Source organism: Microtus pennsylvanicus, chromosome 1, assembly GCF_037038515.1.
Source record: "Microtus pennsylvanicus isolate mMicPen1 chromosome 1, mMicPen1.hap1, whole genome shotgun sequence".
Lineage (NCBI taxonomy): Eukaryota > Metazoa > Chordata > Mammalia > Rodentia > Cricetidae > Microtus > Microtus pennsylvanicus.
The window spans coordinates 174,156,742-174,173,647 of NC_134579.1; the positions used below are offsets into that span (position 1 = coordinate 174,156,742).

General features: G+C 35.2%; 1 protein-coding gene across 1 annotated transcript; it reads left to right on the forward strand.

Annotated features, from left to right (window-relative positions):
- Window positions 1-566: 566 nt before the first annotated feature.
- On the forward strand, window positions 567-16,221 carry LOC142842504 (amine sulfotransferase-like). The gene is made up of 7 exons (XM_075959228.1): window positions 567-617; window positions 2,732-2,883; window positions 5,902-6,110; window positions 7,477-7,603; window positions 8,641-8,735; window positions 11,396-11,579; window positions 15,060-16,221. Exons 2-7 carry the CDS (start codon window positions 2,742-2,744, stop codon window positions 15,179-15,181), a joined length of 879 nt encoding a protein of 292 aa, XP_075815343.1. The 5' UTR covers window positions 567-617; window positions 2,732-2,741; the 3' UTR covers window positions 15,182-16,221.
- Window positions 16,222-16,906: the final 685 nt, after the last annotated feature.

Consider the following 16,906-nt stretch of genomic DNA (forward strand, 5'->3'; position numbering starts at 1 on the left):
CCCACAGTGGGCTCAGCTCCTTACATCAATCACTATTGAGAAAATGCTCCACAGTCTCCCGTACAGGGAGATTTGATGAAAACTCAAGTGAGGTTCCCTATTCACAGATGCCCTAGCTTGTGTCAAGTTGACAAAAACAAAAACCAAAAACAAACAAAAAAATCTTTAGCCAGGACAAACTGGGATAAAGAACAGAGCAATAACTCCCTGAAAAATTGAAACTAGCTACTCAGATACCCTTAAAAGGATTTGGTTATCATCATTTCCAGAATTTATCCAAGTAAGTTGTAACTATAGGTGTCAAATATAACTTGCTCTTTACATAAAAAATCCTTATAACTAAGTAAATGTAAAATATATCTTCCAGATCTCTGTAATGTTTAACTATAATCTCCTAATGTTTAACTTATTTCATGCTCCAAAAGTCTCTGGTTTCCTACTTCCAGCACAGTCTTACCCAACATATCTGAACCTAGTTCACTTTACTCTTCCCAGAACGCTTCTAATTGGTCAAGAAAACCGTGGCAGGGAACATTTACACCTCAACAGCCATCAACTCCTGCATTTCTTAACATTCCATCAGAACTGGTTTTGCTTCTTCCATTGATCTACAAACTGTGAGTAGAAAAGTATAGATTTAGACAATACCAAGGCTTTCCCTGTCTTCTGCATAATACATGTACAATTCTCTTCTTATAGTCTAGACATGAATTTGCATGACTTTAATTGCAGCACTCTGGAGGCAGAAGAAGGTAGATCTCTGCTAACTGGAGATGAGCCTGGTCTATATAGTGAGTTCCAGGCCAGCCAGGGTTACATAAAGAGACCTTGTCTCAATATTTTTTCTCATTAATTTGTTTTTCTTCTTTTTGTGAGCTTCATTGCAAAATATATGAAGAAGACATACACTTGCTTTCTCCATATGATCATTTTTCCTGCTGTCAGTAAAAACCTCTGATGTCTATTTCCAAAATGAACCTTCTTTAGACCCTCTTTCCTTGTTTTAGAGAAGGAAATTCTCTCTCTCCTTTTCTTCCTCTTCTCTCCTGTCTCTACTGCCTCCCCTCTTTCTCTTTCTTTTAAAAGATAGCTCAGCTGTGTGACTGAATACAATTATGAACAAACGGAAATTTCATCCAGTGTGCTTTCAGAGGCATTCTAACACACCTACCCAGGACAGTCGGGTTGGAGCATGTAGTGATGTATAGACAGTATGTGGAAGTACTGTGGGTGTCAGGTGAGATGTGGTAGACTCTCTTTAGTCTTCTCTTCACTCCAGCAATATTCTCTATGAATGGACTCTCCACTGATTTCTATTATGTGCTGTTTAGTTCCTTCAGCATACTACCAAGGATAAATTTAAGCTTTCTTTTTTAATACCAGTGCCATTTACCTCCACTGAAATTCCTGTGTGTGTGTTCCTTCAGCTCAACCTTTTCATTTCCAACACTCTATGGTGAGGATGGTTGGACTTGAGTTGTTAGGGAAAGAACCTGCAAGGCAGAAGTTTCCCAATTAGACATCTTAAGTTGTGGTTCACAGTAATAAGCCTTCTAGGTGATTCTTATTTAATGGTCATCTACCTGATAGATTTCTGTAAAGAAATTAGTCATGCATGTTGCATGGATGTAATTCCATCACAGCCAATATCATCCATGCACATTGACACTAGCCTGGTATACACACTGAGTTCTGGACCAGCTTAGACTATATAGCAAGTGCTTGCCTCACTCAAATCATCTACATACTGAATTAAGTGTGGATTATTGACATGCAATTTAGTCAATGCTGTATTTTCAAATTTTATCAAATTGAATTTCTCAGAGGCAGAATTTTTAAAAAGAAACAATTCTGGATGCATACTAGTGCTAAGGTACTATGAGAACTGTGAACATTCTCTGGTCACTTTAATCTTCAAATAGAGAGTTCTTTGTCAGACCCAGTGGAGATATTTGGCTTGATCAAACTTTGGCAAGGACATAATTATCTTGAGATTGTTTGATTTATATTTCTAATTCATTTATTATTTAGATTAAATTGCAGTTCTGATGTTAGATTCTTTGTTTGGAAATTAAAATTATGGAAAGTTTCATAGGAGACCTTGAAACTATAAGTTACTATAACTATAAGTGTAAGTTACTGTAGCTATGAGTTACTTTCAGAAGCTCTGATATTGGTGCTGCTCATTTCAAGAGCAGCTCAGCAGATAAGTTACAGAAGCCTTGTTTGGAGAGAGCAGGTTATCTAAACCTTATATCAAATACAAAAAATCCACCTTGGAGAGTTTCTTATTTTTATGAGGATGAAAACATGCAGGAAAAAAATGCAAAGTGTTCTAGATTATCTGTATGTCCTCTGTGCCCAACTTTTTGTTATGAAATCTTCTGAGGGTGGCTAGCTGGGCAACCTTGAATAATTTAGTTGCCCTCTCTGTAGCCCCATTTTTTTCATCTGTATGCTTAGAATTGTGACAATCTCGATAATCTACATGGAGTTACAGAAAAATGTACTAACTCTTCTTTTCCTCATATTTAATGAGGTGATTTGAAAAATAAAGCAACATTAACGTATTATGAAATTTAGATAACTTATGTAATTTATTTTTCACAGTAAATATTTATACACATAATATATCTAAATGGTGCTTGGCCCATATTAACCTCCCAGCAATTGTTATTCAATATTGTATAATACTTGACCTACAGAATGTATTCTATGTATTTACCTCTAGGTGAATAATTATGGATAACACAGATGAATATTTGCTTAACTTTAAAGGATATAATTTTGAGAAATTGATTACAGATGTTGAACATTTAGAAATGATGGAAGATTTTGAAATTAGAGATGATGATGTCTTCTTAGTAACCTATCCAAAATCTGGTAAGTGCCAGGAGTGGGCATGTGCTCTTAATGTCTTCTTTGGTTTACAATTATGTGTGGAAACATGGCTCCTGTCTACTCTCCACAAGCAGAAAACCTATATTTACATAACAATTTATGATCAGATAAAATCTAAATAAAACCCCAATCTGTAGGAGAAAAAGCCACTATCAGAGAATATAGTGTGTACTCTGGTAGAAAGCAGGAATGTTGTGAGAATGAGATGTGCAACATAGAGCAAGGAGCACACACTTGGTGAGCGCTGACCTGTTTGGTCTGTTGGACAGGGATCACGTCATCTGAAATAATTTCTCCTGAATGCAAATTTGCAAATGCTTCATTGTTTAGAATAAATTTTAAACACATATCGCTTGCTTTAAAAGTATTCTATAGGAACTGAGATCTACTTAATACAATTTAAGAGTGTTCTTCCAGAAGACCCAGGTTCAGCTCCCAGCACCTACATGGCAGCTAACAACTGTCTATAACTCCAAGATGTGACATCCTCACACAGACATATATAGAGACAAAACACCAGTGCACATAAAATAAAAATAAATAAATTACTGAGAAAAGAAGTTTTTACACTCACCAGTATGCATGTGTACAAACACACACACACACACACACACACACACACACACACACACACACACACACTTGTTTTCTTGAGGTGTGAAATCCATCAGTGCTGGAGCAGTGATGTTCTGCTGGGGACAGGAAAATTCTCTTTCAATGGTGACAAATGAGTCACCAGAATCAACACTTGGATATTTTTGTTTGTGTTTTTACTGTGGTTGATACAATTTAAGAAATAAATCTGTCCTTAAAATTTCACATCCCTTTTAAAAAATAGTTCATGTATGGCTATTGCCAAACACTACAGACAAGGGGATTGTACATGGTATGTACAGAAAACCTTTTCAAGGCTGAGGTGATGGCTGTTGAGTGAAATGCGTGTCTTGGCCTTGAAAGATGAAAACCTGAGATGGGATCACTTAAACCCTTGTAGGCCAGATATGGTAATGTGTGTCTGTAATCTTGAGCTTCCTGTGGTGAGGTGGCAGACAGAGACAGGAGAATCCGCAGAATCCAGCTGGACCACATACTCAGAAAATGAACATTTTTTAACCAGGACTAAAGGCAACTGTATTCGTAACACTACACACACACCAGGCTGCACTCACATACAAGCGAGTACATGCACAAATTTTTCTCTCACACACACTTGTCCACCATATCCACAAGTGCACCACACACACATTCACTAGATATACACCAGAAACACACATAGGCACATGTGCAAGTATGCAAAGATAAAAATATCACTTCAAAATTAATTTCATTGTATACTTTCTGCCTTGCTTTCTATTCTGGAATGTTTGTATGTATCGCAGAACTTCATGACTCTGGGAATAACCATTTCATTTTACCGTAGATCTTAAACTCAAGGACTTGCCAAGTCCTGAAAAATCTGTTGCTTTGTACACAGTAACATGTTAAACTGTTGCATTTTTATAAATATTGGTGTATAGTTAAAGAGACTTTGGTCAGAAATAATAGGTTTTTGTTTTTGTTCTGTTTGACACTCATGGTACGGCCAAGAGAAAGCATGACTTTCTTTCAGAGGGTCATTTTCCATCAATCTTCACCTATCCTACTGCTCTGAAATCTCCTTAGGTATTTTTTTCTGGTGAGACAAAAGTATTTGGAGATTTGTTATTTTTCTAGTGTATAACTACACCAAGGTCTTACAGAAATATTTTAGTAAATTCTTCCTTTTGTGAACCTGGGACCAATATGTTTCTAGATGTACATTTATACACCTCAGCATGAACTGTATCCTGGCTGTGGTCCATACTGGCAACCTATCCTTGTCATGGCAATAAGAGAAAAGGATAAATCAAGCCTCTTCATCATATCACTCCTTTGGTTTGGCGCCTTAAATAATCTGGTATTTTCCAGAGTATTGTCAATTGCTCCTAAAAGTCCTGGATGAAGGCTAGGACAATGATTATGATTGTGATGGCTCATGCAAGATGTCAGACACTCCAATTGTTACACCTCTGGAGTCAGTGACATCTTCCTAAGAATGGTTATTTCAAAATTTCAGGGACCGTTTCATGAAATTCACCATAATGCCATCCTCAGAATAACAAGAGTGAATGTTCAAGTCAAATTTACACTGGCAAATCATTTAGAATCGTCACTAATAAATAAGGCCGACCATTAGTACCATTGCATTTGATTACACCCAGATCCATTTGAACTGGAAAAAGTGTTGGGTTTTTATATGTATTTCCCAAATACTTTTATTGTTGTCATCTTACTTTAATGGTTATTAATCCAAGAATTAGTAAGTAAACTGGAAACCTTGACCTCTTTTTTCGGTACAATGTATTTATAATCCATTCATGGGAACATGGAGACCTAGGGTTGGGCTTCAATTTTTTTAAGTTTTCTAAAATTGTAATACCTAACTTGTAAGAGAGTCTCGGAGGAAGAGCAATGCCTGTAACACAGCTAAAGGGCATCCTATACCCTAGATGAATATATTATGAAGATCAAGAACTACAAACTGAATAAAAGTTAGCAATAAGTTAATGTGGCTTGCCTTGATGTGATTTTAGCACAGGGTGTACATGCGCAGTATTATAAGAACATACCCATTAATCTACAAATGCTATTTGTCTATTAGAAGTTTGTAATACTACAAAAAGACTTTTCTTGGAACACAGAATACAGAGAAGCTATAGGAATAATTTGAATAATCTCTATCAAGAAATCATAACAAAACAATTATACTATTAAAAAAGGAATTTAGAGCCCTTGATTTTGTCTTTTCTAGTGTTATTACAGAACACAGATAAAAATCAAACAAAAATTATACTTGCGTGTTAGCATACATGGAATATTAAAAAAAGCATCGAAGACTTGAAGATGAATGAAGTTACTATAGCTATTTATTACCTAAACGTACCTCAAGGCTGAAAATAGGATTGTTACCTCTTTTTACAGGTACCATCTGGACCCAGCAGATTCTCAGCCTGATTTATTTTGACAGCCACCGGAATAGTACTGAAAACATCGAAACAATGGACAGAGTACCATTCTTTGAGTACAATATACATAATTTAGACTATGTCAATATGCCGTCACCTCGCATCTTTGCTTCCCACCTTCCATATTACTTAGTGCCAAAAGGTCTCAAGAATAAAAAGACTAAAGTATGTCATAGAGCTTTTTGAACAGACAAAATACCTTAAGTATTAAATAAAAAATGTATTTCCATATTAGTGTTATGATGTACATCTCCCTGGTTATTCTCGAGTACGTCTTTTGGGTACTCCTCCGCAAGCTTCCCTAGAACCCTCATCTGTGGATAGAACTGCAGAGCCACAGTGCCCGGGAAGTCAGCTCATAGAGGAGGTGGATTATTTCTGAAGAAAGTGGATAATCAGTTATTGCTCAAACCTACAAAGAACCAGTTCTTGTTTTTCCTCTAGTAACTTTACATGTTGGACTTCAATGTTTTTCAATGTGCCAGTTATTGAATGAAGACTCACACTGGTCTTAATTTTCATATGGCTGTTCAATAATGAGATTAAAAAATTTGATATTACTGACCATGGCCAGTGATAATCCTGTGAAAAGATTCTACCATTGGTCCAGCTTTTCCTTACTATAATTTTAGCATAATTTTCGTACTGGTGTTAATTCTGTCACTTCTGCATGCTGCTCTACTTAAGGCCTGTCTCATGTTTTGGAACTTTGTGGTTTAATTTGATTAGTAACATTCTTAATTTAGTATAATCAAACATGTTGACTTTTTAAAATATAAATTCATCACTTGCTTATTTTATTTTAATTGTATTTTTATCACTTAAAACAATTTTAAGTTTAAATATATTTTGAACATATTCTTCCCTTCCCTCAAGCCCTTCTAGATCCTCTCCCCCTCCTTATCCACCCAACTTTAATTTCTTTCTCAAAAAACAAACAAAAACCTAATACAACAACAACCTTATTTAAGAAATATTTCCTTGTTTCAAGATTAGAAATGTGTTTGTTTTTGGTATAATGCTCTTAACAAACTCACTAATTATCATTCATAACAGTAGAGAGATATTACTTTTTAAATTACATGTACATACTGTTGATGTTTATAGCAACATAATATTTCATTCTTATATTTTCCACTTATTTCCACTGCTACCTTGGCTATATATAAGCTATCTCAGAAAACTTAATGAATATCAATTGTTATAGCACTAAGCTATATGGAAAACATGTTTGCCACATTTATTAACTTTAAAAATAATGTACTTTAATAATTTATTAATAAATTTAATAATTTAATAATAAAAATATAAAAATAACATTGACTTGTATTCTTGCACATGTGTGGAATAATATGTAAATGGAAGTATTCACTTTATAACATGAAACAAAAAGTTGATAACCAACTACATTTTCATAAATATTACCTAGATGTAAATAAAAATTTATTTGGACAAGTGCTATCATTTAATTGTTTAGAACTTATTAGAATAACCAAGAATTACTAAAGCAACTTTGTATTTTTTTCTGCAGATTCTTTATATTTATAGAAATCCCAAAGACGTTTTGATCTCATTTTTTCATTTCTCAAATTGGGTGGCTACTCTAGAAGCTACAGAAACCATAGAACATTATCTGGAAAAATTTCTAGATGGAAAAGGTAACTACATTTATTCCCTCTCACTTGTTTATAAAACACAGATGATATTTAAGGCATCTCAAAGTAGAAACATGTATCTAAGAGACAGAGGTGGCAGGAGAAGCTTAGAAAGGGTAATAATTCTGAACCAAAATAACCAGACACACAACTATTATCCTGCCACTGTCAGGACTATTTGAGGATTGCCAACTTGAAATGCGCTCTCTATATTATTTAGGAAGCACTTTGGCTAGACCGCAAAAGATTTACAAGTATTTTATTTGTTCTTTCTATCTATTGGCATAGGAAGAGTCATATAGCGAAAGTTGAAGGTGAATGTAAGCTCTGCATGACCCATACTTGTTGGGAAACTGGAATCATTAATGTCACTACTGAGGAAAACTGATTAATGAAAGAGGCTGTGGGGTATGGAATCAGGATCTCACACATTGCTAACCTTATAATCAGCTTCTATTTCGTTGTTGCAAGAAAACACTGTTCTTCAGATAGGACATGAGAAATGAAGACATATGCTTTCAGAGAGAGGAGAAATATAAATGTCCCTGAAGGGTATCTTTGAGGTCACACACTTGAATTTCTTTATTGAAAGGTTTTAGATTTATTTATTTTGTTTTGTGAGCATTTTGCTGGATGTAAGTATATACAACATGCGTGAAGTGATGTCAGAAGTCAGCAGAGAGCTTCAGATTTTCAGGGAACTGAAATTACAGATGGTTTCTGAGCCACCCTGTGGGTACAGAGAACCAAATCCTGGTCCTCTGCAAGAGCAGCCAGTGTTTTAACCATTGAACAATCTACCCTGCCCCCGCCCCTAGAATTTCTCAGTGTCTGTCTTGCTGCATCCCTAAATAGGTAGATTGGTATGAGCCTTGTGTAATTGTCACACAAAAACAACTCTTTGAAATAGTCCCATAGACATCCAATGGTAGGGGCTTCATTTTTTCTTCTGAATACTCTAAACTATCAAAGAAAGAATATCATTTGTTGCTCAGTAAGTTCAGCGCCTTGACTGTGTTACTCAGTTATTTTCTCTTCAGTTGTAGGAAGCCGTTGGTTTGATCACATTAGAGGCTGGTATGAACACAGACATGATTTCAGTATAATGTTCCTGAGCTATGAAGATATGAAGAAGGTAAGATGAGGTAGTTGTTTTGAAAATTACTTATCATCTCTGAGTTTAAACCACACGCTCCCTGCTGTCCTCATACCACCAAAAAGCCATTTTTGGGTTTTGTGTTGATGGAGGTTCCTGACATTCAAGCCCTGCTGGTCTTCCTCAGCACTCTCTTCTCCCTGTGGTCTCCTCTTGTTATTTCTTCTTGTGTCAACACAGACAATCTGACATACATAGCGTAGACTTGTCTCTTTAAGAGATTATCAGCCCCCCCCCAAATGTTTGTGTTAGTTGATTCAGTGTGGTATTGTCATCTATGAACACGGCATGCACTGGTCTTATTTTTTACATTCTCATTCTTTCTTTTCTCAGACTTTTCCTAATTCCTTATAATTATAGTTCAACTTTCAGAATGACTATTGTACTTTTTTTTCCCCATGGGAGAGAGACGTGATTTCTATTTCTTTGTATTTGTTGATTTCACATAATCTGGTAGTTTAAGGTTTGTCCATTACCAACAACAGATTTTTACTTTTCTTTGCGTCAAAATAGTACTCTATTTTTGTATATATAGTGCTTTTTTATTCTTTTATATATTGATTCGTATCTAGGCACATTCCATGCCTTGACTAGAGAGAAGAGTGCAACAACATAGGGTTCTGATAATGATTTGAATGCTGACTTTATGTTCATTGGACATACAGCTAGGAATGGGGTCACTGGATTATGGTGGGCCTATACTTAATTGTGTAAGATCCATACTGTTATCCACGGTGAATTGACTTACTGCACCCAATATCTTACCTGGCACATTGCCTTCAGTATCTTGGTTTTGTTTGTTTCTATGCTGGTGATTGAAACCCGAGTCTCATACACGACATACAAATGTTCTCTTTCCAATCTACATTCTCAGCCAGAGTCTACGACTTTGGACAATTTTTATTTTTGTCTTTTGTCTCCTTGAATTAATAACCAGAGTTATATAAAATTGTTCATATAATTTTAGTATTTATAACATCTGTGATTCTATTCTTATCTAAAGAGTTTTTCATTTCTTCATGTCACTTCATGGTTATTACACAACAAAGTTATTTGTAGAAGGTAAGTTACTAACCATGATATAGTTATTGTATGGGCCACATAAGTTTCTTCCACATAAAAGAAAGATAAAGAAAAGAAAGCATGTCAGGAGGAGCAAGTCAGTAAGGACTATTTCTCCGTATTTCTGCTTTAGTTCTTGCCGCTTCTTGTTGATGGATGGACTATCACCTCCAATGTGAAATAATTCTTTTTCTTCCTACATTGTTTTGGTCAGTGTTTTATCTTAATAGAGCTCAGATAAATATAGATAGAATTTTCCATAAATAATGGTTATATCCTTTTAATCTATGATGCAATTTAACTGAGTTTTCTATGTTGATTTTTAATTTGATGACCTATCCAGAATTGAAAATGAGGTATTTAAATCAGCTACTAATATTTTCTAAGAGTCTATTTGAACTTGTTTTGTTCATTGGTGTTTATTTCAAAAAAGTGGAAGTTGTAACTTTATATTCAAAATTTTACTAAACATATTTTATCAAATATTTTGTTACAAATAACAGTAATTTAATGCAGAGTCATTTATACAAATTATGATGGTTCATTTAGATGATTCATGGAGTTCCAGAAAAGGAATTTGTGTTATATACTCTATTTATAGTATTAATATAGCATTTTGGGTTCCATGATTTTTTTTTTACAAACTTTCAAAATCTAGAAATATGGCCAGGTGGTGGTGCATGCCTCTAATTCCAGCACTCAGGTGGCAGAGTCAGGAGGATCTCTGTGAATTCGAGGCCAACTTAGTCTACAAGATCTAGTTCTAGAACTGACTCCAAAGCTACAGACAAACCCTGTCTCAAAAAACGAAAAAAAGAAATCAACCTAAACAAACAAACAAACAAACATATACTCCTCCCCCAAATCTACAAGCCTGATCTACAAGAGCTAGTTCCAGGACAGGCTCCAAAGCTACAGAGAAACCTTGTCTCAAAAAACCAAAACAATACTGTGTTGCAATTCATATGTATTAGACAATTCTCTGTTTTGTTTTCCTGTATTTCTTTCAGTAATGGTTGGATAGTTTCAATAGGCTATCTCACTGCCTTTGTTAACTTTAATGCTAAGATTTTTGTTGTTATTGATGCAATGTTGATACAGTTTCCTTATTAATGTATAGAAATTCACCTGGTATTGTACATTGTACAATTGTAAATGGAATTGTTATTTGATTGTTCTTTCTGAACTGAAAACCACATGATCTGTTTCATATGTTTCTAGTTTACAATCCTCTTTTTTTTTTATTTATTCCCAAGGTTGTAGCAAAGAGAGGTAGGAACGTTTGAGTGATTCTCAACACGACCTGAACATTTTTATATGTTTTCTATTAAGTATTTTATGTGTAGGTGTTTACATGTAGCCTTTTGTATTTGAAGTACTTTCTACTGCTTTGTGCTGTTTTACTGAAATTATTTTCTGTATCAATTGAAATAATCATATTAATTTATTTTTCCTTTAGCATTTGTTGAGCCGTCTTTGATTTCTAGGAAGGAATTCTACATGGTTATGTCACAAGTTTGGCTGTAACTCAGACCACCATCATAAAGTTAATAATTCCTCAACCCATGACTTTTCAGGACCTCAGGGGCTCTGTGCTTAAAATCTGCAGTTTTCTGGAGAAAGAACTGAGTGAAGAAGATCTGGATGCTGTTGTGAGACAAGCTACATTTCAGAACATGAAATCTGACCCGCGAGCAAATTATGGTAATATTATAAACAAGGAAATTGGGGCAAGAAGCAATGGCTATTTCCTGCGCAAAGGTGAGAATCACTGGCTTGTAAAAATGAAAGTACTGAGACTTCCCCCAGTCTCTTCCCTTGGAGCAATAGTACTGTGCTTCCAATGTGTTTCTCCAGGTGATAAAGGCACTGGGAACCTAGGGAACATAAAAAATATTAATGGACACTGAACTAAAAGAATTTATCAGGAAATTTAATAGTATTTTAGAATAAACCACAATAGTTTTACTTATTTAATGTGTGGTTTTCCTTCCTTATGAGGAATGAAATATATATGTCAAATTATGTTTTAGAATGTTACATTAAATGATTTAATAAATTAAAATTTTGACTTGTGATCTTATAGATTATCAGTTTAGGGTAGGTCATTCTTTTTTCACAACTGCTGACACACAAAACCTGTATATGATTGTTCATGCCTGTTTTCCCTCTAAGTGGTAGAGGAAGGAGGAGGGAGTGGTTGGCAACAATCAACCTGTAGGACTCATATGATTCAACTCTTTTAAGACATGTCAGGAGTATTGTCCTATGGATATTTTTGAAATGGGGTGAATTTATTGATTTTGAAAGAAATTAGTACTACTTGGTTCAGGCTGGCATCACAGACATTGTGTAGCTCAGGCTCGCCTAGAATTTGATTTCCTCCTGCCTCTTGCTTGTAAGTGCTCAGAATAGATTTGAGGGTACTCACTTGGTTAGTCCACAAGAATTTTAATTTTACTTCTGTTTATTTCACTGTATTTTAAAGTGCAGGAGGTTTAGCCACTCCTTCCTCATACCCCACTTTTATTCATTGCCATAATTACAGCCATGTCTTATTTACCCTATCATCTGTGATTCAAACTTACATATAAACAATTAATATTTTCTTTTCAATTTTTATTCATGGTCTCATTCATGTGACTCAGGCTGGTTTTGAACTTGCTATGTGTAACTGAGGATTACCTCTGACACCTAGTCTTGTCTCTGCCTCACTTGTCGTGGGAACACAGGCATGAGCAACCATATGCAGGCATTGTGACCTAATTATGTGTCAGCACTTGTTAAGAAAAAATAAACTCACCTAAACTGATATTCTTGAAACTCAAAGCTCAAATTTTAATTCACTATATTATTTAATGTAACATTCTAAAGCATAACTCGACATGTATCTTGATTACTTTAAGTTATTCATTGCTGATGACTATGATAGACTTTGGCTGTAAATAATGTGTAAATGCTTTATTGAAATTGATGTTACTTTTGATAATTTGCAAAAATGTTCCTTTTTTATCTTCTCCCAATTAACATTCCTTTACTTCTTATTCTCCAACTAGACCAGTGCTCATCTATTCTCATACCAATATTAATTTACTGTCCTTCCAAATGCAAGAAATAGTTTGTATAATCACATGTTCAAGCAGAAAATAAAATGTTTATTGTTTCCATTTTTTTTTTTGAGATAGGGTTTTTCTATGTAACAGTCCTAGCTGTTCTGGAACTAGCTGTTATAGAATAGGCTGGACTTGAACTCACAAAAATCAGCCTGATTCTGCTTCCTGAGTGCTGGGATAAAAGGCATGTGCTACCACCACTCAGTGTTTGTTTCCTTTTTAAAAGGATGTAATGGTGGTTGCAAATGTGTATCCTGTAAAATTGTAACAGTGGCAGCTCTGCTGTCCTCTGTAACCTTGATATCACTAATTGAAAGTTTTTGGCTTTTAATTTTTTAATGAAAATGGAGGAATTTACAAGTTTGAATTGTATGTATCTCTCTCTCTCTCTCTCTCTTCACACGGAATATACATTTGAGGCAAATAACAAAATAATTTTAAAAAGCCCTCCAATTATGGAACTATGCAATTGCATTTTTTTTCTGGCCCTTAAATACTCTTTTAATTTTTTATTAGAAATTTTCATTAAAATGGTGTATCACTTATCTCCTTCCCTGTCCTTTTAACCCTTGACATGTCCCCTCCCTCTGGCCTCTCCCATGTGCTCTTCTCACTCCCTCTTAAACCGATGACCTCATTTTGATTCTTACTGTTTCGTATGTTGAGTGTGAAGGCGTAAATCACAAACAATCCCACACCAGTTTGGAATTATGATTAATAGGATGGTTATTTATTTAAAGGGGAAAAAACTTACAGATCACTGTCCCAGACAACAGCCCTCTGCACAATCAGGAAGGGAGTCTTGTTGCCAGAAGCGGAGCTGGAAGTAAGAGAGCAAGGAGGGAATTGGCCACATTTTTAAAGGGAGAGAGACCACGCCCCAATGGGCTGGTATCTCAGCGGCTATTGGCTGGAGGAGCGGAAGGACCTTCCACAACAGCCAACATTATCTTAAATTGAGAAAAACTTAAAAGCTCTCTCATGAAAACCAAGAATGAGAGAGGGTTGTTTGCTATTATATCCAATCCACTGCATTTTAGCAAAGTGCTTGAAGCACCAGCTAAAACAATAAGGCAGGAGAAGAAAATTCAAGAGATATAGACAGGAAAAAAAAGAAGGAAAATTTTTCCTATTTGAATATGATATGATATTATACATAAGAGAATCTAAAATTCCAACAAAACCCCTGTAGAAACAAGCAACAATTTCAGGAGAGTTCCAGGATATAAACCAGCGTACAGAAATATGTAGCCTTTCTATAGACCACCAACAAACATGCTAAAAGAAAGATTAAGGACACAATCCTACTTACAAGCACATCAAAGGCAATAAAATACACTAGAATAAACCTAACCAAGAAGGTGAAAGACCTCTGCAATGAAAAAGCTTAAATCTTTGAAGAGTTTGAGGAAGACATTAGAAAATGGAAAGACCTCCATGTTCATGGTTTTGTAGATTTAATATAGATAGAGAAAATGACTATCTTACCAAAAGCAATGTAGATCCAATGAAATCCCGATCAAAATATCCACAGCATAGTACTCAGAAATTTTAAAAAAGGCCAACCTAAAATTCATTTGTAGTCAGAAAAAACCTTGGATAGCCAAAGAAATAATAACCAAAAAAAATAATATTGTAGGGATATTCATTCCAGATATCAAAATACATTATAGAGTAATAATAATAAACCCGGCATGGTACTGGCATAAAATAGACATACAGACCAATGGGATAAAATATAAGACTGAAACATGAACATATATAACTACAACCTTGGGGTATATATTACATTTTATCGATTAATATTGTTGGTTTGTATTATGCTAGACATATAGTAGATTACTTCAAAAATTCTCAAGTATTCATATTTGAAGTTTTTTTGTTTCTTCCTAAAGAATGGGTTATGATTGGTTCTTTAACACATGGGGCAGTGATCTAGCAGGGCATTTGTTGTGTTTTGTGTAGGTGTCTTTCCCTGTTCTGTCTTCTGTAACGAAAGGTGAGGAATCAAACTCCACAGAACACTCATGGTTACCTAGCATGGGTTGGAGAAGACATGGAGTTGTTAAAGTGACCTTTGCTATTTTTATTCACTACCTACGGGCTGTCCCTATGCTTATCCCACTAGGTACCATTGGAGACTGGAAGCATCATCTGACAGTTAAGCAGAATGAACGATTTGATATGATATTCAAGAAGAACATGAAAAACTTTCCCTTGAAGTTTGTCTGGGATATGAATGAAGACTAGAGTTCCAATGTTAGTATAAAATAAACATAAAAGCCCATTAAGCGAAAGGCTTGCTTTTCTATCAATTGATATGTTTCTGTATCTTAATTATTAAATGCCAAGCTTTATTAAGGAACAAAATGAGTAAACACTGCCTGGATAAATTGCAATGAGTTTAATGAATGATTTTAAATTTCAAAATTAAATTAGTTTGGGTCCTAGTTAACGTTGGGACTGTGCACTAAAGAATAAAAAAAATGGTGCTTTGCAATGTATAAAAATCTCTACAAAGAATTCTCTGAAGTGGACATTTTGTTTCATATTTTATGATTAAATTTTTGATTAAGAACTGTAAAGAAATGGCTCAGCAGTTAAGAGCATAGACTGCTTTTCCAGAGGACTCGAGTTCAATTCCCAGAACTGACGTGCCAGCTCACAGCTGTTTATCATTCCAGTCTACAAGATCAAATATCCTCATACAGATATGAATGCAAGCCAAACACCAATGGACATAAGAATTAGAAAATATATTTTGTATCAAGAAACATCTTGCTGTTCACACAATAAATCTTCAACTTTTCCTGACTCAAAAAGGTGGTGGTGGGAATATTAGAAATTTTAATTTGGAAAATTATAACAAAGCATTGAAAAAATATCAGAATTTCAACAACAGAAAAGAGGGAAGAAGATGTGTTTCCCTACTCAATAAAATCTGAATATTTTGTTCATTATTTTTGTTTTTTTGATGATTTTATACTTATATATGATGGATTGATTACTATTTTTACCAACCTTTGTAGACAATGCACATTAGATTTTGTTTTGCTGTTACATATAATGTTATTGATGCTGTGAACTAAACTTTGGGTAACTACCTGCTATATTCAGTCACAGCTCCGGGAACCATGCTCATATTATCACACATCTTTTGTACAACCCTGTGGCATGTATCTCCCTACCTTCTAGGTAGGGAACGGAATAGTAGTATGTCTGTGGGAGCTCATTTTTATCCTGTAAAAATAAAATAAAATCAATGAAATCAATAAGATAGCCATTCTTTATTTCTGGTAGTGTGTTTCAACCTGTTTGTTGACTATAGAGATACCTGTCTCATGCACACCTGTGATGAAGGGTAGGGAGCCTGAAGGCAACTGAATGAGCTGCTGATGAAATCTGGGAGAGAGTAGCAAGAGAGATGGATATGGCAGAGGCTTGAAGGAGGAAAGTTTGTAGTTAGAGACAAAGTGGAACTGTCCTGAATAGAGGCACACTTTGACTTAATACCAAGAAAGATGAAAGAAAGAAAGAAAGATTGGGAGACAGGGAAGAAGAAGAAGAAGAAAGAGAAGAAGAAGAAGAAGAAGAAGATAAAGAAGAAGAAGATAAAGAAGAAGAAGAAGAAGAAGAAGAAGAAGAAGAAGAAGAAGAAGAAGGGGAGGAGGAGGAGGAGGAGGAGGAGGAGAAGGAGGAGAAGTGAAGGCGAAGGTGTAAGTCACAACAATCCCACACCAGTTTGGAATTATGATTAATAAAATGGTTATTTATTTAAAGGGGAAAAACTTACAGATCACCGTCCCAGACAACAGCCCTCTGCGCAACCAGGAAGGAAGTCTAGTTGCCAGAGGTGGAGCAGGAAGTAAGAGAGAGTGAGAAGGGAATTGGCCGCTTTTTTAAAGGGAGAGAGACCACGCCCCAATGGGCTGGTATCTCAGCGGCTATTGGCTGGAGTTGCGGAAGGACCTCCCG

What these genes read in the sequence shown, in the direction of transcription:
- LOC142842504 (XM_075959228.1), top strand. Translation starts at nt 2,742, where the DNA reads ATGGATAACACAGATGAATATTTGCTTAACTTTAAAGGATATAATTTT. An exon ending in AGTAACCTATCCAAAATCTG is followed by an intron (nt 2,884 to 5,901) that starts GTAAGTGCCAGG and finishes CTCTTTTTACAG; the next exon opens with GTACCATCTGGACCCAGCAG. An exon ending in TCAAGAATAAAAAGACTAAA is followed by an intron (nt 6,111 to 7,476) that starts GTATGTCATAGA and finishes TTTTTTCTGCAG; the next exon opens with ATTCTTTATATTTATAGAAA.